The sequence below is a fragment of the Callorhinchus milii genome, unplaced genomic scaffold, assembly GCF_018977255.1.
Source record: "Callorhinchus milii isolate IMCB2004 unplaced genomic scaffold, IMCB_Cmil_1.0 Scaffold1, whole genome shotgun sequence".
Lineage (NCBI taxonomy): Eukaryota > Metazoa > Chordata > Chondrichthyes > Chimaeriformes > Callorhinchidae > Callorhinchus > Callorhinchus milii.
This window is the reverse complement of record NW_024704742.1, coordinates 127,173,602-127,199,040: the sequence shown is the minus strand read 5'-3', so window position 1 is coordinate 127,199,040 and position 25,439 is coordinate 127,173,602. Positions and strand designations below refer to the sequence as shown.

General features: G+C 41.5%; 2 protein-coding genes across 2 annotated transcripts in view; both read right to left on the bottom strand.

Moving 5' to 3' along the window:
• The window catches only part of pigo (phosphatidylinositol glycan anchor biosynthesis, class O), a 21,063-nt gene extending 20,615 nt beyond the window's left edge, over positions 1-448 (bottom strand). The window contains exon 1 of the mRNA XM_042331886.1: positions 361-448. Within this exon, the coding sequence (XP_042187820.1) occupies positions 361-448 (88 nt within the window). The remainder of the gene's footprint in view (positions 1-360) is intronic.
• A 2,147-nt stretch (positions 449-2,595) lies between these two features.
• stoml2 (stomatin (EPB72)-like 2) lies at positions 2,596-22,346 on the bottom strand (the record flags this gene model as incomplete). Its single annotated transcript, NM_001292723.1, is given in 9 exon segments — positions 2,596-3,141; positions 3,787-3,915; positions 4,026-4,105; positions 6,655-6,799; positions 8,848-8,982; positions 15,398-15,499; positions 18,813-18,871; positions 19,124-19,223; positions 22,192-22,346. Coding segments are annotated over 9 exon segments (1,025 nt in total), but the record flags the coding sequence as incomplete, so codon positions are not given.
• Between the last annotated feature and the right edge of the window lie 3,093 nt (positions 22,347-25,439).

Sequence of the window (25,439 nt, the reverse complement as noted above, 5' to 3'; positions counted from 1 at the left end):
AGGAGAATAGTGTTGGAAGAGATTACAGAGGTAAGATGGGATAGGCGGATAAAGAGATTTGAAGGTCATCATGGATCTGAAAGTTTTTCTGCAGGGGGGGTGACAGGAGCCAGTCTCCCGTCAACATTTTAAGAAAACAGTTCCTGCAATGTGGTGCAATATGACCTTTAGAAAAGTCACAAACCCTGCGATCAAAGCCTTCAGGAAATATAATATGTTCCAAAGTCAAGAATCAAGAAATACATCAAGCATCGTGAGACCCATTCTTTGCAAACATGGCTTTGCCAAACAACAGCAACAAAATTACATTTGCCAAACAGGGTCATCAGTATTGTTGTGCCCTCTCATATTAACACTGACAATTTCTCAACGATTGTTCACTATTTTCCAGCTTCACTGAGAACAATGTTCCTGTTTTTCCAGGGACACCATAAGATTCTTCTTTCATTTTTCTTCTTCTTTTGGGTATCTGTTTACAGCTGCTCCTTTTTCGCACTCTTTACACTTTTATCAAAAGTGTTGGTAAAATTGGGTGGCCTTTGGTCAGTGGCTGCTGCTGACAGCACAGATAAAGGTTAGGAACTTGCTGCTTGAAGAACTGCAACAACTTGTGTGCACTTAACCGCACGATGAGTGCAGTTCAGTGGTAACCTGTTCTGCCACGTTGCTTAATTTAACACATCTTATATCAACAAATACAAACCTGACAAAAGTTCCACTTCAAGGCTAAGGTCATCAATGTCACATGTGTTTGCAGCACAGAAAAAGCTATTTGCAAGCACCACAAAGAAGCCTCATTTTTATGCAGTTTTCAAAATCCGCATCAAGGCTCAGTGAATTTGCACTTATGTTATTACTCCACTGCACTGCTATCAGTTTATTTGAGCTTAATGCTGCAAATGTAAAGAAGCACATTGGGGAATCAACCACATGGGTGTAGTCCCAAAGTATTTCACACAAACTGCTGCATATGACTAACTAGTTTGACACATTTGCAAAATTCAATCGTCTGGATGCTTCATTCTTTGGATAAAAGGTACTCATATAAAGAGTTTTTCAGACACCCCTCTTACCCTTGACTTCAGCCTGAAGCACACAGGAAGGATTTCAGGAGTGGGAAATCTGTAATGAATACAACAAATGTTTCACCCTCCCTGTATTTTGAATAGCACCGTTACTCACTCCAGCAGAATGGTGAACTGGATAAATATAGTTTGGAATAAAGCAGATGGCAATAAACATTTTTTCTAATTTTCCCTTCTGTTTTCTTCTGAAGTGGTGATTTATGCAGATGTATACAGGAATACAGCACTCCATAGACTTGCTTAAGTGTGAGTTTGAGGGTCACTGGGTTGAGGAGGGAGGAAGAACCCAATACCCACACAGGATTTCCAGCAGGAATCCTTTGGTAACGTTCAGGATTGACCGTTTCTCTCAGCCTAGACAAGATGAGAGGTACTGAAGCCAATTGCCACTCCAGCATAGTCCAAGGACAAAACCTAGCATCCAATCTATATGGCTATTTCACTCTAGGTACATAAACTACGTATTAAAAGTTTTAACAATAATGCAGAAAGATGGTACAGTCACATCAGTCTAGATCGTATAGTGCTTCTGTTTTTTTTCGACTGTCCACCATTTCCTGTTGTGATTATTCATCATATAACTTAAACCAGAGCTTTTAAAATACCAAGTCGAGTCTGAACCATCAGTCACCAATGACAGATGAAAGCTGTCTGTTCAACTTCTATCAGTGACAGACTAATGGATAGGATCAGACTGTGCAACAAAGAAAACCATTCTCTACCTTGGGCTCTTACAACCAAAATTGGTGGTTCAGAATGTGAATCATTCATCACTTATGGATGTTCTTTCCTAAATTGGTGCCAACTTCACACTCTCTTATCCCTATGAGACATCAGTTTGGTGTGTGAGGATATAGTGGGATTTTTTTTTGAAAAGAGGAGAGATTGAATTCCAGAGTTTCGGGGTGTAGTGGCTGAAGGCACGGCCACCGATGGCGGAGCGGATGGGCCAAGGGACGAACAGGAGGCCAGAGCCAGCTGAGCAGACGTACAGGATGCTAGCAAATGGCTCCCGAGGTGCACAGCTGCCAATTTGCCAACTTACTCCTTGTGGGAAAGCAGCACTGAATAATGCTTCCAAATATACAGCACTGAAGAAACAGGTAACTTGTTGGGATTATGGATCACGGACATCAAACCCATATCGGACCAATCTATGCAGTGTCATTAAATACTGGGTTAACGGGCAAACACATAATTGCAAAATTGAGAGGACAATACTGGTTGAAAACTGTCAACCAAATTGTACGCAACGATTTTCTAATTCAGGTCAAATTAATAGATTAACTTGGTCGTCTTTCATAATGGTTTTTATTTCCTCCAATTTCCTTACCAATTTGATTTCTAGTGAACAAACCACAGGAAACATGTATGAAATATCTTATTTGTAACAGTATATTCATTCAGCTTTTTCATTGCTTTGCTTTAAAAATCAAAGTTCTTTCACCCCCAATTTTGTCACGAAATTTTCTCTCAGGGATATACTGATCACAAGATTCATTTGTTTGTTGCTATTCCATTGTATTTATTTTCTTACTGAGGTTAAAGATCTCACACTGGGACCAGACTAACTGGTTACAAATTTGCTAAAGCCGTTCAATGTCTTCAGCAAAAGCGACGTGAATGTGTTCTTAATAAAAATAATACCGGCTAAAAAATTCATGTAACAATTATTTTCAGTGAAGAGCATCAATTAAACTTTGATTTCACCCTCCAGGGAATATACTAATCCCATTATTTCAGACAGGNTTTTTTTTCATATTTCCATGATACAGCTGGAAAATCTGTGACAAGCACCCAAACAACAAAAAGCTCTTTCAAGAATACAAAAATGTTCTGGTATGAGCATGACATGCATGCATTTCTTGAACTTGGAAATCGTCAGAATCTGGAGGTTACAATACGTCATCCATCCTTCGGTAGAAATTTCAAACCACTAGGTGTCAGAAGGAAATGTTCGCCTTCCACTGATTAGCTGTGATTTATCCACATCAATTGCCTCTGCCTTTTCTTTCAATAATGGCTTTTTGGTAAGGCTGTTATAAATTCCCATGGCCTGCACACATACAATAAAGACAGACTAGTGTTCAGATAGATCAAGACACCGACAAAATACAATGCTGCACACACAGAAATCTATGCATAACAATATGTACACCATCGTGCATCTTACTACAAAGAAAGCTACAAAACTTAAATTCAATAAGAAATTATTTTTGAGGATGAGATATTATTCTGAAAAACAGCAACATTCCTTAGCTGACGTGAATGATGGATGAGCATCGCAATTCTACCACAATATAATATATGTTTTGCACAGGGCGAATAATTTTCAGCAGTTAACACAAGTCTTACAACTCTTACCACTGTCATCATTTTGAACATGGGCAAAGTGAAGAGATAACAACTACCTTTAAGTAGTCTTATCCCACTTCAATGGCGTCCCATAGACAGACAGGGCAGGCTTACCATCACAACATTTAAAATGCATCAAATGTATTTGTGAATTTTTTTTTAATTGGTTTTGCATATTTCCTTTTTGACTTTGTAAATTACGCTGAGCAATGAAAAGGTTGGCTCAAGCTTTCAATGGTCTCTGATACAGCTCCACCGTTCTTATGACCATTGACTCACGAGAACGTTCAGAAGGATTGTGGTTAGTCTAAATCTTAGGCCGAGAATAGGTCAGAATACATCTTACCTGGGTCACCATGCTAGTAATGTCACTTGTGTTTGAAGGAAGAATAATTGTATTGCTCTGTTTGGCCATATTCCCAAAGGCAGACACATACTGTTCTGCCACAGTCAACGATGCTGCTTGACCTCCATGCTGTCAGTCAGAGGGAGAGAAAAATGAAAAGCGAATCCTAGTCAGTTCTTTGTAAAAAACATAAAAGTATAATTTACTTCATGTCACATCACAGATTCACTGATGATTACCTGCTGTGAAAGGACTTGAGAAAGCATTTCAATGGCTTGTGCTTTAGCATTTGCTTTTGCTATGACTGCACTGGCCTCACCTGTAAACAAATAAATAGTCAATGATAAGACAGATTGAATTAAGTCGCAAACAATTTATGTCTAAAGCACAAACACATTCGGTGCCTTTTTACACTAATGACTTCTTATTAATACGTACAAATGAAATTAATTTGGTTGGGAAAGTTAGATCGAGTTTAGAAAAGTTACCACAGACGAAAGAGCAGGTTTTTTATTATTGAAATGAAAGACCAAGGACCATAGTGGAGGACATCAAAAACATTTAAATGGGTTGGAAAAACACAGGATAGGTCACAAAGCAACCAGGTGACACAAGCCTTGATTTTAAATATACCTGAAGCAATTTCATAGTTTATCAATCTAAGCTCTATAAACAGTAAGATTCAAAGAAGTGCCTATTGACTATAGCGTACAACATGAAATGCCAATGCTGTTGCTGAATTTCCGACTGAATTGAGTAATGAAATCAAAATCTGACTTGTTACAAAGAAAAAACATGACATACAACTATTCCATGAGTGAGGAATTGACTCACTTCTAATCCCTTATGTCACCCCCATTTTGCTTCAATCAATTTCGTTCAAGTTGCCTAACATCAATGGCCCAAATTTTGACTGTGTAAAATATTACCACGTGGCTCGGTATATATCAATGTAACCTAGTGACCAAGAGTCTATTGACTGAATTTTGTTTAGCTAAAAAAACCACACAATTATGTGTATTAAAAAAATTCAAATTATAAACCCACAACATGTCAATCAGCAGCAGTCCATGTAGTGGATTTTAAGGTAACCACAGTGAGCCTCTTATACTCCCCAATTATAAGAAGGCATGATAGCTGGTATCATGGTGTATTTGCCCACACAAAAAAAATTCCGACTTGTGGGTCATCAGTTTGCCAGCATCATAATAACTTGGATATCAGCAATTTTATCGTAAAAGCTTAAGTAATTCCATTACAGATACTTTTAAGGGACGGATCGGAATAAATGCAAGACCAAGGTCCATCCAGTTCGTCATCCACCATCCTGGCAGTTGCAGACATGTGTCACGTTCTGAACTGCTTAAGGGCAGCATAGATGATAGGATACCTAAGACTTTCCAAAGTTGCAATAACCAACAGTAACAGTTCAATTGGACATTTTATTATTATCATTACATTGCTTCAAAGCAATTGGTTGGATTGCACAAACTTGTAATATCAGTAGATCATATTCCAGAACAACTTTGAACCTTGAGCTTAACATTCATCGAATAAATAAAGCGTCCACCTGAGTTACAGTGTTACATGGCTTTCATCTCTGTTTTGAGCCTTTCTCATTTACAAACATCAAACTCACTGCAACAGGTTATAAATATAACAGATTATAGCCTTGGAAAACAATAAATATTTTGATATATAGTGTCTTACAAAAACGCAGGCTGCTTTGTAGTGAATATTGTTTATGTCAACAAACATTTCACCTACCTCCCACAAATGATCACAAATTTAATAACAATTTAAAATGGGGATTTATTCTTTGGTGATTTTTGATGCGAGAAGAATACTGGCCAGGTTGCTATAACTTGTTGCACTGAGTTAAAATAGTGCCACAATAGTCCTGTTAAAATAGTGCCACAGGCAAGCCACTTGAGCCTGGCAAGGACTGGAATGATGGGGATACAGATTTTTGTGCGGGTGAGGACACAGGCACCAGAGTTTTGGATTAGTTGCATTTTATGAATGGTGAAGCTCTGGAGACTGGCGAGGAGAGCATTGGAATAGCCGAGGTGGGAGGTGACAAATAATAATAATAATTCTTGCATTTGATATAGCGCTTTTCACGTCGGGAGGACGTCCCAAAGCGCTTCACAGAACATACTGTAAAGTGAATTGACTGTATATTTGTGGGCGAACGCGGCAGCCAATTGCGCACAGCAATGTCCCACAAACAGTCGTAGATTGAAAATGACCAATTTATTATTGTTTTTGGTTTTGGAGGGATTATTATTAGGCTCTGTGTGGAGTAAGGAAACTTGCCCAAGGTTTCGCCCTCTGCCTGGAATTGAACTCAGGTCTCTCGCTTGCAAAGCGAGTGCTCTAACCACTGAGCTACAGGACTCCAAATGCACGGATAAGGGTTTCGGCAGGATTGTGTGTGAAGTATGGTTGGGTGTGAAGTATGGTGGAAGCAGATCACCCAATGTGCCGGAGGTGGAGGAAAGCAGTCTTGGTCAGGCATCGGATATGGGGTAGGTGAGACAACTGGGAATCAAACCTGACACCTAGGTTACGCACAGGTTCAGTAAGTCTGAGATAGGCCAAGGAGGTTCACACATTTGCGTGACCTGTCAATATTCAGGCACCCGAGGATAACTAGCACATGTAGCACCTGACTCCAACAGAACTCAGTGATTCCAGGAGAGGAGAAAATTAAACGGACTTTAAAAAAATGCAATTTAAATTACTCATAGAACATTTGGGATATGGTAAGCCACCTAAGCAGAACCTTTGATTTTCTAAGTAGAACTAACTTTGTGAAGCGTGAATGACATAATTAAAACAAATAGTCCACAGTGAAAATCCAACCTGCAGCTTGATTGATCTGTTCTGCCTTTTCTGCTTCAGAAGCTAAAATTCGAGCTTGCTTCTTTCCTTCAGCAACATTGATCTGAGATTCTCTGGTCCCTTCAGATTCCAACACCGTGGCTCGCTTTCTTCTTTCAGCTTCAACCTGAAATGATGAAGCTATATTAATAATAATAATAATCCTTGCATTTGATATAGCGCCTTATTACGTCTTCGAGATCTCTCAAAGTGCTTCACAGAATATATTGTGAAGTGAATTGATTGTATATTTTGTGGGTGAAATGCGGCAGTCAATTGCATCCAGCAGTATCCCACAAACAGCTGCTGAATAAACTACGTTCATTCTGTGACATTAAACCAGATCAACATTAATACAGCTGCAAATATAGTTTAAAAAATAAAGCAACCCACATTTAGTTGGAATCTGTTGTATTAAATGATACGTCCCAGTAGGTGGCACTGTACCTTGGAGCTTTAATGAACTGCACCGAAGGATGGTGGGATGCGCGTAAGCCTGTATTCGCATTTTCTCATATAGACGAGGAGCTCTGATGTGAGCTGCTAGTGCAAGTGTAGACATTTCCTCAGCGGGAAAGTAAAGCAAATTGTCAGATGCATCACCTCACGCTGTTTTCCTGCAGCTCCAAGTGACTACTTCTAGAGAGCCATTAGAAAACCTTGGGAGCAGATCACCCAATTTTCCTTCTCAGCACAGCAATTGGACAAAGTACGAACAATGAAGAAAATGAACTAGCATTATACGGAAAATTTTAAAAAAAGTCACATTTTATTTGTGCAGCCATTTCATAATGGGAAGACCGAACAATTGGTTTGTCATTGATCTCAGCCTGGCCTACCCTAGTAAGAGAAACCACTTGTTTTCCAGTCCTTAGAAATAGAGTTGAAATGCTCTAATTGGCCTCCTTTCTCCGAGCCAGGGAGGAGATTAAATAAACTCAGCTGCCTAGGTTCACACATGAAAAATGGGGCCTCGAGCAAGGTATTGGGCAAGATATGGACAAGTACTGTGTTCAGTTCTGGGCACCACACTTTAGGAAGGACATCAGGGTATTGGAGAGGGTGCAAAGGAGATTTACCAGGATGGTACCAGGAATGAGGGACTTCAGTTATCAGGGGAGGTTAGAGAAGCTGGGATTATTCTCCTTGGAGCAGAGAAGGTTAAGAGGAGACTTAATAGAAGTTTTCAAAATTATGAGGGAATTCGATAGGGTGAACAAAGAGAAACTATTTCCACTGGCGGATGGGTCGGTAACCCGAGGACACCTATTTAAAATAGTTGTTAAAAGAAACAGAGGGAAGCTGAGGAGAATTTTTTTTACACAGCGAGTTGTTTGGATCTGGAATGCATTACTGAAAGGGTGGTGGAAGCCGATTCAATAACAACTTTTAAGAGAGAAATAGATAATTATTGGGGAGGACAAGTTTGCAGGGCTATGGAGAGAGAGCGGGTGAGTGGGATTGATTTGGATAGTTCTTTTCAAAGAGCAGAGGCACAGACACGATGGGCTGAATGGCCTCCTTCTGTGCTGTATAATTCTATGATTCTATGATATGAGAGAATTGCCAATGTCTATGGAACCAAATCCTAAAATAGTACTTTCAGGAGAGGATTGAGACAGAATTCAAGGAGAGAGTACCTGTTTCTACCAGCAAAGTGATTAACATAATATATAAAGAGAATGACAATAATAATCTTTGCATTTATCACGTCTTCGAGATATCTCAAAGAGCTTCACAGAATATAGTGTAAAGTGAATTGAGTGTATACTCTGTAGGCGAAACGAGACAGCCAATTGCGCACAGCAGTGTCCCACAAACAGTCGTGGATTGAGTGTCCAATTTATTATTATTATTTTTGAAGGAATTATTATCCCCAGAAAAGCGATCCGCCAATCTACTAACAACCGGGTTCCGAATGACTGCAAGGTAAACAGAGGTGTGTGGAGAAAGGAAACTTGCGCAATGTTTTCAAATCCAGGTCTCTGGTTTGCGGGGTGAGTGCTCAAACCACTGAGCTACAGGACTCCACTCAGTAAATGATAGCACACCATCAACCACTAGATATACTGTATGACTGGCCATCCCTGCTTAGAACCCTTTGCAGTCAAAATACTGTGCAAGTCAATTTGCTTTCCACCAAAGAAAATGACACACATAAACATCCACATATACCTGCATTTGCATGGCCTCCTTCACTTTAGGTGGAACATGGATGTCCTTAATTTCATATCGCAAGCACCGGATCCCCCACATATCTGCTGCTTGATTTATTTGAGTCACCATATTCATATTCAGTACTTCTCTTTCCTGCAAATCAATTGGAGAGTCAGTGCTCAAAGATTAATGGAAAACTAAGGCAAAAACTAAAACAACATCTTGCATTTATATAGTACCCTTCACGGAGGTAGTGTCTTGGAGCGTTCAACCATATGTTTCTCTTTCAATCAATAACACAGTCCTTTAGAGACAAATATTTCGCAGGATATAACAAAGTAAACTGACATGAATGTCTCACAGGTAGTGGGATAAGCTCAATTCCAAAAGGGCATCAGCAAGTATTTCCCCTTCAAGAAAGAGGATACAACAAATATTTTAAAGAGGTTAAAATTAATATTAAATAATGAAGATGACTATATTAACTTTTAACTTAAAATGCTAAAATTGAATGCATTGTAAAACCAGGCAGATTCATTGTCCACACATAACCTTCCAATAGATGTTTTGCTAAAATTCCATTTCTATTTTGATTTCAATGTCAAATTAAAAATAATGGTAAGGAATAAGGGTTTACTCTCCAAGTAAGCAGCTCTGATGTAGATCTGGGAGATAGTTTATGCCTGTGTCAGTGATAAGACAACAGGCACTTGTTCCCTGCTGAATAAGAAGTGGCGAACAAAATAAAATGAATGCAAGAAATGCAATTCTGTCTCAGCACGCAAAACAAAACCCTAGATACGTTTACCTCTGTCACGCAATCCAGCTTCTTTTTACTGCTCTTTCAATATTATGTCTTGTAGTATTTTTATTTCCGATTGAGTTTTTGCTCCTTGGCTTGGTTTTGAAAGGTAGTGGATACACATGATCTGGATAGCAGATCCTGTTTACTGCCAACAGGTGCAATATTAGCAATAGAAGAACAAACTGTGGCACAACAAGTTGTGGTGCAACAAAAGGGATGACAAACTGCAGCTAACAGGTTGAGTTCCTGCTCCTAATGGAGTGTACTATGACCAAGTCTCCTTATATAATCTTGGTACCTAAAACTAGTGGTTTGCTCTTTAATATATTTACATAAGGCTAAGCAATTGACACAGATGTCTATTTTCACACTGTGATAAAAATCATTAAGTCAAATATCAGTTTAAAATCCACCACATTACAAACATCTTGACACAACTTGGAATGTATAAGTTTAAAAAAAAAGCAAACCCACAAGCATATTGTACACATATCCACATACCAACAACAACAATTACATTTGTATTGCGCCTTTCACGTCGGGAGGACGTCCCAAGGCGCTGGACAGTCAAGAGTTTCGGACCTGAGCTGGGGGTCGGGGTGGGTGGAGGGCGGGGGAAGGGGAGGGGGGTGAAGTAGGGTGACCGAAAGCACGGTCGAAGAGGAGGGTCTTGAAGGAGGCAAGGGAGGGGGCAAGACGGAGGGACTGCGGGATGGAGTTCCAGAGGGTGGGGGGAGGAGCGGTAGAAGGCCTGCCCGCTGATAGTGGGCCGAGCGAGGCGGGGATGTGAAACAGGCCGGAGCCCGGTGAGCGGAGGGAGCGAGCAGGATGGAAGGGAGTTAGGTCACAGAGGTAGGGTGGAGCAAGACCAAGGAGGGCTTTCAAGGTGAGGACCAGAATCTTGAACTGTGTCCTCTGTGTGATGGGAAGCCAGTGGAGTCGGGCGAGGATGAGGGTGATAGGGTCACGGAACATGGTGCGGGAGAGGACACGGACTGCAGAGTTCTGGATGACCTGCAGCCAATGGAGGGAGGAGTTGGGGAGGCCGACAAGCAAGGAGTTTGCATAGTTGATGTAAAGCACGTATGAGGGTTTTGGTGGCCTGCAGTGTGAGACAGTAGCGGAGCTCGGCGATGTTGGAGAGGTGGGGGAAGGCAGAGTGGATCGTGGCGCAGATGTGGGGTAGAAAGGATAGTTGAGGGTCAAACAAGACGCCAAGATTCTGGACTGGCTTAGTGAGGTGGAGTGTGCAATCATAGATGGTGATGCTGTCAGCGCCTGAGGTGTGGAGGCGTTGACAGGAGCCAATCAGGTGAGACTTGGTCTTGTTGACATTCAACTGAAGAAAGTTTGCTCTCATCCAGGACTTGATGTCTGACAAACATTATGTCAGGACAGCAGTAGTTCTGGAATCAAGAGTGGAGGCAGAGAGGTACAGTTGGGTGTCATCCGCATACATGTGGAAGTTGACCCCATGTCTGCAGATGATGTCAGCAAGAGGGAGCATGTAGATATTGAAGAGGAGGGGACCAAGGGCAAAGCCCTGAGGAACGCCACACGAGAGGGTCCGCGGTCTAGAGGAGAAGCCGTTTTTGTAGATGAAGTGGAGGCGGTGTGAGAGGTACGGTCTGAACCAATCAAGGACAGAGCCGTGAAGGTTGAGGTGAAAGGAGGCAGTGGATGAGGATTCCTGGAATCTGCTTCTCAAGCATAATAAAAACCCTTTAACAACAACAACAACAAAATTACAATTGTATAGCACCTTTCAAGTCGGGAGGGTCCCAAGGCGCTGGACAGACAGAGTTTCGGACCCGAACTGAGGATCGGGATCCTTTAGGAACTTTTATAGAAAGCTGTGTAGTACCATGTATTAGGCATAGCCTTTGCACTTCTGAAACTATAATAAAAGTAAAACTGTCAAGGTTTATTTGCTGAAGGTGAGTTCACTGGAGACAAAGGTTGTGTAAATTGAGTCTACAGAAAAGAACTGCATTACAATAACTCAGCCTGTGTGAAAAGTTAACTATGACCCACAGCAATCTCTGGAATACAGATGAAGCAAAACTGACAAAAGAAGTTTTTTAATAATAATCTTGCATTTGATATAGTGCTTTGTCACACTGTTTCAAAGCGAACTGACTGTATATTTTGTGGGAGAAACATGGCAGCCAATTGCGCACAGCTGTGGAATGAGTGAGTGAACAAATTATTATTATTATTAAAAAAAATTGTAAGGAAATTATTATCCCCGGATAATCCACGAATCAACTAACAATCGGGTTCTTGCTTACTGCGTGTGGATTAATGAAACGTGCCGAAGGTTTCGCCCTGCCGGGAATCGAACCCGGGTCTTCTCGCTTGTGAGGAGACGGCTCTAACCAATATGCTCCAGGACTCTACATTTTTGGGCTGTGGTAAAAGTACAACTCTTAAATCAGACATCAGGAAAATCTTTATTTGAATCTTGGGTCAAATATAACTTTCTGTTCAAGTGCAGGCCTGGGCTGGCAGTGAAACGATAATGTCACTTGAGTAAAGTGTCTCTTGCTGTCTCAGATGATGTTTTTTCATCCAATTCATTTCTCAAAATGAACAGCTCATAAACCGAGACCAGAATTACATTTCAGTATTTCCACTTGTCGTAAAACAAGGATTGGAAGATCCAATCAGATGTATTTTATCGCAACAACATTGGCACACACTGGGTTACACAAATTACCAACTTAATTTACAACTGAAAAGAATCATTTTGTACAGAATATATGATCCCTGAGAATAATTATGACCTGTTAGAGGAATAGCAGCAATTTACTAAACAAAATCTTTGGGAACGTATTACAGGCAGCCCAAAGCCACGTCGCACGAGCCAGAAGCTGATTGCCAAGCTCCATGGATGTCAGGGGTTTGGTTCCTGCACAATTGGATACATTTGATGTACTAAACATTAAACACTCTATGCCTATATTAGTCAGTCTACTGACTATTTCACCTCAAAATATACAGTCAATTCATTTTACTGTATATTCTGTGAAGCGTTTTGAGATGTCTAGAAGACGTGATTAGGTGTTATATAAAATGCAAGGATTATTATTATTATACTCCGACATTCTTAATTGATCTTCTTTGCTGCAGTTTTGTTTTAACATTGTTTGGGGTGTCATCTCCGACATTCCTAGGCTGCTCCAGTGGCATCACTAACAAGGAGGAGCCAGGTGGGTGCAGGAGGTGCTCCATTTAGTTTAACAGGTTGGAAGCTTTGTCCTGGTCTGGGGTGTTTATATGGAGTCGAGCAACTAAACCTCTTGAAATTGTGCTTCACAAAATAATTAGCTGGTTCTGACCTTCAATGGATTTGAGTGGATCTCAGTTACACTAACCAGTTACACTAAACAGAACTGGTCTGAGATGCCTCCAACTCTTCTTCATCATCAGTGAAGTCACTGGATTGGTCCAAGAACAGAGGAACAAATCAGGTAATGTTTAATCTTCCGTAGCTTTCCTTCTACTTTCAGATATTTTTATAGCAAACTAAATGAAGGATTGCCCTCTATATCTGTGTAACACTAATATAACATATAATAATCTTCTAATCTTTGTTGGAGACAAATTTAATTTCATTGTTGTGTTTCAGACCAGGGTAGATGACCTATTGAGGGACTCCACCTGACACCAGGGAATCATTCATGGCCGTCAGTTATAACCATAACAACAACAAAATTACATTTGTATAGCGCCTTTCACATCGGGAGGCCATCCCAAGGCGCTGGACACAGAGTTACGGACCAGAGATGGGGGTCGGGGAGGGGGAAGGTGGAGGGCAGGGGGTGGGGGGAAGCAGGAAGATCAAAACCACGGTTAAAGAAAAGGGTCTTGACATGGGTCTAGAAGGTGGCGAGGGAGGGCAAGACGGAGGGACTGCGGGATGAAGTTCCAGAGGGTGGGGGCAGATTGTCGGATGGCCCACGCGCTGATAGTGGGGCGAGCAAGGTGGGGTACGTGAAGCAGGCCGGAGCCCGCTGAGCGGAGGGATTGAACAGGATGGTAGGGGTTTAGGAGGTTGCAGAGGTAGGGGGGAGCAAGACCGTGGAGGGCTTTGAATGTGAGGACCAGGATCTTGAACTGTGTACTCTGTGTGATGGGAAGCCAGTGGAGTCGGGCGGGGATGAGGGTGATAGGGTCAGGGAACATGGTGCGGGAGAGGACACGGACTGCAGAGTTCTGGATGATCTGCAGCCAATGGAGGGAGGAGTTGGGGAGGCGATAAGCAAGGAGTTTGCATAGTCGAGCCTTGATGTAAAGCACGTATGAGGGTTTTGGTGCCCTGCGGTGTGAGCCGGGCAACGTTGCGGAAGTGGGGGAAGGCAGAATGGTTCATGGCACAGATGTGGGGTAGAAAGGATAGTTGAGGGACAAACCGGACCCCAAGGTTCCGGACTGGCTTAGTGAGGTGGAGTCTGTAACCATGGATGGTGATGCTGTCAGCACCTGCAGGAGAGCCTCGTCTTGTTAACATTCAACTGAAGAAAGTTTGCTCTCATCCAGGACCTGATGTCTGACAGACATTCTGTCAGGACAGCAGTGGTCCTGGAGTCAAGGGTGGAGGCAGAGAGATAGAGTTGGGTGTCATCCGCATACATATGCGGATGATGTCATCAACAGGGAGCATATAAATACTGAAGAGGAGGGGACCAAGGACAGAACCCTGAGGAATGCCGCACGAGACGGTTCAGGGGCTAGAGGAGAAGCCGTTTGAGGAGATGAACTGGACGTGGTGTGAGAGGTACGATCTAAACCAATCAAGGATAGCGCCGTGGAGGTTGAGGTGAGAGGAGAGGCGGCGGATGAGGATAGAGTGGTCAATGGTGTCGAAAGCAGCAGAGATATGAAGGAGGAAGAGGAGGCAGAGGGAGCCTTGGTCGCAGATGGACAGAATGTCATTTGTCACTTTGACCAGGGCTGTTTCTGTGCTGTGGGCGGCATGGAAACCCGATTGGAGGGTTTCGAGAAGGGAGTGACGAGAGAAGAAGGAGCGAAGCTGAGAAGCAACATCTCGTTCCAGGCATAAGAACATAAGAACATAAGAACTAGGAGCAGGAGTAGGCCATTCGGCCCCTCGAACCTGCCCCGCCATTCAATAAGATCATGGCTGATCTTCTGACCTAACTCTAATTACCTGCGCTATCCCCATATCCCCTAATCCCTCTATTTTTTAAAAATCTATCAGTCTCAGCTTGAAAATGTTTAAGGACTGAGCATCTACAGCCTTCTGGTGTAGTGAATTCCATAAACCTTGGAGAGGAAGGGGAGGTTGGAGGTGGGGTGGTAGTTAGGGAGTAGAGAAGGGTCCAGGGTGATGACAGCCAGTTTTTAATGGGATGGAAACAGTACCAGAGGACAGGGAGAGGTATACGATGTCAGTGAGTAGAGGGGCAAGGAGGTGGAGCTGGGAGGTAAGGAGAGGGGAAGGGATGGGGTCGAGGGAGCAGGTGGTAGGTTTCATACAGGTTATGGTGGTGATGGGAGAGGAGGGAGAGACGGTTCAAAGGTGTGGAGGGAGGGATGGGCATGGGCCGGGGTGGGAGGAGGAGATGGGGAGGGGATAGCAGATGCAGTGGCAGAGGCAGCTGAGCGGATTCCCTTGACTTTGGAATAAAACAGCTGTAAGATGCGTCCCTAGGCTGGCATCCAGAACTGGACATTAATGTGCAAATATACGATCAAAAAAAGACTGGATCAGATGATTTGAACTGAAAAGTGCTTTACCCTAAACACTTTGTCCAGTGTGAGTTTTCCGAGTTCAGATCTCATCGTGGTCTGCGCCAGTTGAGTCACTGCGTATTCAGGATCTTCAACTCCATAACTCGACTGAAGGGAAAAAAAAATCATAGATATTTAATATAACTACGTCAAGGCACTACCACAGAGAAAAGCACTGGATAGTCCAGAGTTTGCACAGACAATAGAACAGACATGTAACATGCGCTAAACTCTATCAACACAAGATGTTCTTATTTTATTTGTCTCAAACAATTTCATTTTTTAAAACTATATATTTGTTACCAGCAGCACATGGGGAAAGAAGAGGTGGCCTCACATTAAAATTCACAAACAGTAAACTCTTCATAACTTGCCACTCCAAGGGCAAAGGACTCAGTGACAAGTTATCAGGAGTGGTGAGTTAGACATATGTATAAATACATGAATAAATAATAATAATAATCCTTGCATTTTGATATAGCGCTTTTCACGTCGGGAGGACGTCCCAAAGCGCTTCACAGAACACACTGTAAAGTGAATTGACTGCATATTTGTGGGAGAACGCGGCAGCCAATTGCGCACAGCAATGTCCCACAAACAGTCGTAGATTGAAAATGACCAATTTATTATTGCTTTTGGTTTTGGAGGGATTATTATTAGGCTCTGTGTGGAGTAAGGAAACTTGCCCAAGGTTTCGCCCTGACCTGCCTGGAATTGAACTCAGGTCTCTCACTTGCAAAGCGAGTGCTCTAACCACTGAGCTACAGGACTCCACAAGTTAAGACAGGGTTGAATTATCATGAGTTTAGAGTATGTGCAAAATGGTCACATAATTTCTTCAAATGATGCATATCCAAATTTCTGAACAGAAGCCATCATAGAAAATACCCCACAACTTTCAAACTTGTTTGAGTATTTTGGAGGCACACAGCCAAAGGAGGTTCACTTTCCAGTTTTTCCCCAATTTGGAAGAAGTGCAAGTCTGATTAGAAAATGTTTAACACAGATTTATAATGTGGCACAGAAGGTTGGTAGCACATTCAGCAGCGAAAATTAAATTTAAAATTGCTTAAGTGTGGAAATTCCAAACAAAACGTTACGTTACTGAAGCAGCTTTTTTCCCCTCCAGATATATGATTCAAGAAAGTTACCAAAAAGCAAAAGAGAATATTAGGAGGTTTGATTTTATTATTTATTTAACAGAGGGTTGCTAGGATGCAGTGTGCCCTGATGGGAGGATTGGTCAAGGCAGCTCTCAAAGGGAATGAGATAGATATCTAAAAAGGAGTAACTTGAAGGAGTATGGGGAAAAGCCAGATAAACGGGACTGAATTGCCCTTTCAAGATGAGCTGAATGGCCTTCTTCTCTGATGTAAAGTTATATGGTTCTATGAGTGAATAGATTTGTGAATAATTCTGAACAGATCCACATTTTACAGACTTTAGTGTCTGACGGAGAGATGTTTATGAAACTAATGTTAACACTTTGTGAAGGTTTTAAAGTCAGTAAAATATCAAACATACATACGGCCACACAAGTGGATCACACCATTTAATTTGATACAGCAACTGGTAGCATAATGACACAGTGTCACTTGGTGGCTTTGCTGCTGGCAAGTTTGGGAAAGTACTGCACTGAAGAATGCAGCCGGAGACCAGCTTTCCATTTCTCCACAGGATACGTTGCATTTTATTAAACATGCACTTTTTAATTAATTAAAAAAACATTCAAGCAAAAGTACTTAAACCACATTTTATTACGTGCTGGCCACAAGTCAAGTTTTATATAAATGACTCCAGTTAAGGGACTACTTAACAAACAAATATTTGCTGTGAGCAAAGAATGAATGAACACACAAACCAATTTTCTATCAATCTCATTTTAAATCGACTCTAATACTTGAATTACAGCCAATTACTGCTTTTAAGTAAATACTTTCCTCCCCAGATTATATGTTCCACTGTAGTTATAGCCCTAATTTACAGTCACCTGTTGCAAAACGTCATCTTTTTAAATCCTTGTTACAATGAAGATGGTGGCAATGCTTTCTCGCTCATTTCATGCTGAGCTGTATTGTGCACCAGGAAACTCTGACTTGGGAATTCCTGGTACTGCCTTCCACCCAGTGAGAGCTCAGGCTTCATTTAGTGCTTATCGGATGTCAAATGACCAATTTATGACTATCCTCCTGGTGGAGGGGGAGGTAAGCGGGGTCTCCTGGGAACTGAACTGGCTCCAAGGTGACATGTTTGACAAAGGAATAATAATAATCCTTGAATTCAGAATCGAACATAACCCTCTGTGACGGTCTCCAGTCTGGTTCCTGAGCCAGGCAGGTGTGCAGTATTCCAGGGCACTGTTGATGACAGTACAGCCAGGGGGAAACCTTGCCAGGCAGGTCTCTCAATGGCAAGTTATGTTGTGGTTTTAGCTGGTTAGACTCCAGCAGTAACCCCAACACACACACTGCATCTCCAGGAAGAGAGTATGTATTCCATTGCAATAATTATCTCTGGGATTTCCAAGTATAAGTGGGATGCATGGAGCTCATTTTGTCTCCTTCCCGGAGCCCATCCGCTGCGTCCTCTCCCTTGCCTCCTTCAAGGTCTGTCTCAAGACCTTCGACCATGCCTTCAGTCAAGCCCCCTTACCTCCTCCATCCCTCTTGCTCTCCACCCCTTTCTGACCCCAACCTGCGGCTCAGGTGCAAAACCCTCATTGTCCAGTGCCTTGGGACATCCTCCCGATGTGAAAGGCACTATATAAATGCAATTTGTTGTTGTTTAGATACACTTAAGCATGGTGATAGGTTTCCACATGTGTCAGACACTCGTCTGACCAAAATTTGTAAATAACTCCTTTAGTAAGATAATTTCTCATAACTTTGAAATCTGCTGCAAGTAATTTGACTTTATTTATTTGCAGTTTTCTTCCTCTGAACTGTAGGTCTGGGATAGTTGGTTTTGCCTGCACAGGAACTACATTGCTGCCAACCCAGATGAAATCTGCAATTCTCTACACTGAAATTTTGTGCACAAAATTTTGTGGTTAGCATGTTGAATTCTCTGTCGCAAACCAAAGTTGAAGCCGAGTCAATCAATTATTTTGAAAGGGAGTAAGATAGATACTTGAAGAGAAGGAACATTAGCAAGTATGAAGAGCATATGAGGGAGTAGAATTATGCCATAATTATGCATATAGAGGAAGTCACCAGGGCAGACTAGATTGGGTCGAATGGCCTTTTTTTGTCCTGGAATATTCTATGTGTTTATTTAACTTCTATAAAAACACAATGGAAATACCACAACAGTTCACACAGCCCTGATGCTGCATTATTTTTAGTAGCAGCACATACAAGTGAGACACAGAGAGTTTAAACATTCACTACCTTATATGGGTCCTCATATAAACCAAGACTACCTTATATGGGTCCTCTATTCGTAGATATAGTACACCATCTATCTGTAAAGTCACATTATCTGCAAAAAATAAATAGAAATAATAAAGTTACAATAAGCATAATTCTATTGAAATGAATGTGAGCAACACATCTTCAAGTGAAGTCAGTATTTACATCTATTCGTTTGTAATCAAACATTAAATTATGGGCACTTTACAGATGTGAAATTAAAACATATCCATTATGTTTTTTTGGGGAAAGCAAATTCTCTTTAAAAGAATGTGACAAATTCAGTGTCCAACATTGAATCTTAATTTACCACAGTGCTTACCTAGCGAGACAGCAGACTGTTCTGGAACATCAATAACAATCTCCTTTAAGCTCTGCACATATTTTATCCGATCTATAATTGGAATCAGGAAATTCAAGCCCTGTGCAAAGGCAATAGAAATACAAAAGTTTGCATTATGTCTCTCAGAATGTTAGACAGGTTCCAGATCTTGCAGCAAGAAATGGAAGAGTGCTGATAATCAGCAAAAGTAAAAAAGAACACAGCGCACTCATAACCAAATCAGAGCCACAATAAAGTGCATTATTGTGGAGATACATGGTAATAGAATTAACAGATTCTGTGTGAACATTTTCTAGCCAGCTCTCCTGCTGGGTCAATGCCCAGGCCATTGGGTCGCTACTAATGTCACTTCCTGCTTTGTGAACACTAAGTGCACAAGAACTGATGTTGACCTCGACCCGATGACCTGAAATTCAACCTTTTTTTAAGCCTGGGAATAAGCTGGTGCATAAGAGGTAAGGATTTTACAATCCCAATCACCATGTTATAAGCGGGACTCCATAAAAGGAATTTTTTTGTTAACTATCCAATATTAAAGGTGTGAGGAGCAAGCAGAAGAATGGGATTAGACTTGGTGGCTCTTGATAAGACAAATATCAGTGCGGACTTGACGGATCACTCAAATACCCTGTTTCTGCGCTGTAATGTTGTATGATTCCAATTCCATTGAATCATTGCGTTTCACTGAGATGAAAGAGTAGAACTCTGTGGTAACGTGCTTTGCTATAAGTGAAGCAGGGTTGGGAGCCACCTCATGATCTGGAAGCCAGCCATGTTTTATACAGGAAGCCAACCATCTTTCTACGTGCAACGATGTCACCAGTCAAATGATCGGTGACATCACAGTGAACATGTCCCAATATAAGACTAGTTGGGAATTTATTGGGTGGTCCAACTTCCGAATTATTACAGTGCTCTACTGTAATACCAAGAGCAACTGGTGACAGACAGATTTATGGTCACATTAGAGCAACAAAAGCATGTGTTTAAATGCAGCTCTTCATTTAGGATAATGTCCTGGGGTGCTAAAGAGATGTGCGGGAATCAACTTGTCCGAAGCTCAGCATTGTCACATTTTATCTTCCTAGCACGATATAAAAATGTTGCTCTTCTCGTGTGTAACAGAAACAGAAAGTATGACAATTTGTGTCCCAATTATTACATGGAAAATTTGGACTCAAAAACAACTCGAATTTAGATAGTGCCTTTCGTCCAGCATAAGCCTTAAGAGTGTTTAGCTTAACTGGTGCAATACATAGGAGTTTTCATGCTTGTCCACTCATTGAATATATAAATCCTATCCTGGGGGTTTCATCCTCAGACATAAGTAGCTAATTGTCAGGCTTTGATGGGATTGGAAAGGAAAGTATAGTAAGCGTTAACCATTCCTAACAAGATTATCATAGTAAGATTCCCTGTTCAGTGAAGCTGACATAGTTCTCCAAAATAATGATAAAAATAAAACTGATTTATAACAAGAAATTAAATATTCCTAAGAACTAGTTTTTAACTGCCATATTCTCTAGCTTGGAACATGTAATTCATGCAAACTCAACAAGCATGGTTTGGTTTTGCTTTCAGTAAATTGACATTTCAACCTCTCCAAAAATGGTCTTGAAAGCTGGAGTTTAAAAAAAAGGATTGGCAAGCACCACAAATTCCTAAGGTTATTCACGTAATGGAGACCTTGTAAACTTACCCAACTATGAGAATATATATGACAAACCAGAACTAATGGGAAACAGATCCAACAAATGTGGCCACAAACCACTAATCGTTTTATTTTACAATCACAGATTAACCAACTACTGGAAAAGATCACTAAGAAATTGAGGCTTTTAAGAGTTTTACAAAGTAGGTTAAGAATGTGTTGAACGGCATGGTCATCACATCAGTTTCTTCCCATGCCTGATTCAGTGTGAGAAGGTGCGTCAACACAAACTCAAACGCTGGGCAAGTGCAGTAAACAGAAAATGACGTTGGCAGTGATCTGATGACTCATAAATCAGCCATTCCGGGGGTAATAATTACTTCAAAAAAAATAAATTCTGGCTTACTGATCCCACCCCAACTTTAGTCATTGAAGCCAATGGGACAGTCCAGTCCTGTTTAAAGCGTGAATTCAGCTTTAACGCATTTGCAGCATGGCTGTGGCACCCAATCACTGTGCATGGTCCAGTTCGTCTGCTTGTGCTTTAAAATAGCTGGCGTTTTGGTCACCAAGTTGATGACAATGTTACTTCTTGTTACGTGCAAATGCAGCAAAAACAGGAAGTGATATCAGTGGCCACCTGATCACCAAAAGTTGGTGCTTTTTTTTAATGCACAGAAACCGACAGTGTGCAGGAAGTCGGCCAGCCAGCTATAGCACGGACAGATGAACCGTCCGTAGTGCAGGTTGGGACTTTATGGATCCAAACAACTGCAGTATAACAAGGTTTCAGTGTAGAAACTCTAGTGTTGTCTCAGCTGAGATAGGCAGACTCAGAAGGGGTTAGGATTTAAATTCTATACCTTTCCTCTCTCTATAGCTCAGGTACTCAATAAAAATGTGAGGGTACAAAGGAGGTTTACCAGGATGGTACCAGGAATGAGGGACTTTGGTTATCAGGAGAGGCTGGAGAAGCGAGGATTATTCTTCTTGGAGCAGCGAAGGTTAAGAGGAGACTTAATGGAAGTTTTCAAAATTATGAGGGGATTCGATAGGGTGAACAAGGAGAAACTATTTCTACTGGTGAGTGGGTCAGTAACCCAAGGACACTGATTTAAAATAGTTGTTAAAGGAACCAGTGGGGAGGTGAGGAAAATTCTTTTCACAGAGCAAGTTGTTCAGATCTGGAATGCATTGTCTGAAAGGGTGGTGGAAGCCGATTCAATAACAACTTTTAAGAGAGTAGATAATTATTTGGGGAAGACAAGTTTGCAGGACCTTGGGGAGAGAGCGGGGAGTGGGATCTTTTCAAAGAGCTGGCACAGACACAATGAGCCGAATGGCCCCCTTCTGTGCTGTATAATTCTATGATTCTATGATTGATGCTAAAACTTACTGGATCCAGTATTCTGTGAAAACGTCCCATCCTTTCGATCACCCATGCTTCCTGTTGTGGAACAAATAGCATGACTGTGTTCATGGGTAGATTTGATGCACATCGCTGCTGTGTTGGTGTTAACAACGCCTGTGGTATTCCTCTTCGAGAATACTAGAGAGGAAATAAAAATAGAAAATGATCACGCCTGGTTATTGCGCAATGTAAAACAACGAAAGATGTCTAATAATCGATGACAATGGGCTCAGCCGTATATTTCTTACAAAATACTTTATTTCTTACAAAACATAATGCTCGCTGGACATATGGAGAACCATTAGAGAATACTTCAAAAAAAATCTGAATTTGCAATGGACAAAAAACACGTGTATTTTTTTCTTTTTTTAATTTTCCTCCTTCCTTTCCCCTCTAGTAACTCATAAAGTAGTCATTTTTTTTGCATCAACCCAAACAGTTAGCGTGGCAACCAAGTGAACTATGTAGTCCATCAGTGGGGCCATCCTCAAGTCACATCCAGGAATTAAACTCTTCTGTTTCCCCTTTCCAACTGAGGGCGGTCAACTGCAGCATCCCATTGCCGTCAGCTAAATCCTGGTCTGTCAGGCTCAATGCCATATCACATGGTGCATTTACCCATGAAACCACAAGAGGCAACCACACACACCCACTGTCTGTACATACCCAAGGATTAATATACCTCCAAGCTAGTAGCATAACCCATCTTTGCTCTGCATTACAAAATACAATGACCCAACATATTAGGGACAACAGTCAAGAGCTTGTAAAAGGTCAAGATATAATGCAAGCATGTCCAGTAAAGTGATGTAACATTTACAAAAATCATTCATCAAAGCATCAGGTACACTTGCTGCAATTATGTCAGAGATGTGGAAATCTGTTTGTAATCATTCTGAAATTTTGTTTGCCTCTTTTTTGTTTTGGTAATACAAGAGTTTCCATGCTCCACTCCCTCTCAGACAGGACAGAAAAGAAAGGACTCTATCCATAGTGGGCATCAAATCCTGCTTTGTATCGGCTAATCTCAGCTACGGTTTGAAGACGTGAATAAGTTTCTACGCCTCCATCTGGTGGGAAAACAAGTTCTGGAGAGAGCAGATGAGATTGAATATCGGTGGCCTCTGGTCCAGCTTCCGGCAATTTTGATCCTGTAAGTTTCATACCCTGTAATTAACGATATGGCCTCCAGGCACTGACTACCTCACAACTTGGCTAAAACAGCAGTGATTCTTTTCTGAAAATAGTTACTCCTTATACTTATTTTTATCATTCAGTCTTACAAATTGTCAATCCAGTAAAAAATTGCTCTACAAATTCATTTCAGTGCAAACCTTTGGTTTGAAAGACTGAGGCACTTATTTTGAATTTCTGCCTGAAACAAGCACTGGAAACTTAACTTTACAGCAACACAAACTCATTAGTGGGTTCAACCTGCTAATTTGTTCACAATTCCAGTCTGTTTGCTGATCTTACTGTTTTTTTTCTGTAAAACTGAAAAATAAACAGTGACACTGATCACAGTTTGGTTGATAATGAAAATGACTAAACGCCAATTAAACTATTGAAACCGAGTCTGTGCTATAATATTTTACGACTCCATGAATTAGGTTCACTTTCCCTAAGAAGATTATTTTGTAATAGTTGTCCTTTCTCATGTTAGTCCTGAATGTGTTTTGGGCAGACTTAGTCCAGACACCAGTTTTGTTTCTTGTAACCCACAAGGAAGAACCTACTGGATCAGTGCTCAACGGCATCGTCATCAGATCAGTGTTGTTTCTAAGCGATGGCTCAGTGTGATGAGGTGAGTCGAGACAAATTCAAACTCCATTTTCCCATCTGAGGTCTGTAAGTGTTACAACTGTAGCATGTGGACCATATCAAATAATTCTTGGAAATTCCCAGAAAAGAATTGAGCTTTGAAAAAATGCACATCATGAACATATTTTCTTCTCATGCAAACATAATCTGCATGATCCAATATTTCCATAAGTTGTCAGAATTTTTCCATTTTATTTGATTAAGTAATTTCTATTGTTATCTATTTTATTTTACTTATTGCCTTTTAACTACTGTGACTAATATACTATTCCAAGGGCCTATCAAAGGCAGCAAAGAGTTTTTGATCACAGAGACTGCACAGGTTGGAGGTAACTACCCAGTGACACTTCTATGCTTTTAACTGCAATGATTTCATGAATGTTGCATCACTTTTCAGTCATGGCTTCCATTACAACCTGGACTTGTACAAGCTCTTGAGTGAGTTGCTGTTATGGGGACCTTTTGAAATGCCAAACAAAAAGCTCAGTTTTACTACTAGTTTGCAAGATAAATATGTAAGGAAAAGCTTGCAATTTTGAACAACGGGGCCGTTGTTATATTATTTCTCAGCCATGTACAAAAATTGGAGCTGCATATGGCAACTCCCATAAGCAGCTTACTGGCTACGTGCCATCAAGCATTTCCAAAGTTCAACTCCTAGCCTGGTCTGAAGAAGCCGATCTGTTGGAACAGCATTTGCAGTGCTAAAGTTCGCCTTGGCGCTCTGATTTGTTTTGTGTATGTGTGTGTGTTGGGGGGGGGGGGAGGGGGGGGGGAGGAAGAGAGGGAGAAGGGGACTTAAGGAAATCAATAATGGTTCTGCTTTTCTGATCAGTCTCTAGTAACGCTCTGCTGGAAGGTCTGAAAGATGTGAGAGGGCCAAGATCACGCTCAGGTCAATGCCCTCTACAGTCAAATAACAATGACCACCTGAATAAGCTACTGAACTTATTCTGGAACTCCATCCCCCAGTGCCTTCGCCGCCTCCTCCCTTTCCTCCTTCAAGGCCGGTCTCAAGACCTTTCTCTTCGACCGTGCCTTCAGCTCCCCTCTCGACTCTCTACCCCCTCCTCGCTCCCTCCCTTCCCTCCCCTCAACCTGACCATATCCCCCCTCCTCGCTCCCTCCCTTCCCTCCCCTCACCCTGACCATTTCCCCCCTGCTCGGGTCCTGACCCAACTGTACAGCGCCTTGGGACGTCCTCCCGACGTGAAAGGCGCTCAATAAATGGAATCTTGTTGTTGTTGTTGTTGAAGGGTTACCATGTGTGAATGAATGATAAGAGTGGGTTTGGATTCAGGGATCAAATGGGCTCCTAAGTTGTTGATATTCATTCAGTAATCTATTAAAACGTTTTATTATGTACTTTTTATGTTCATATAGGCAAAGGATGTCAACAATAAGGAATTGAA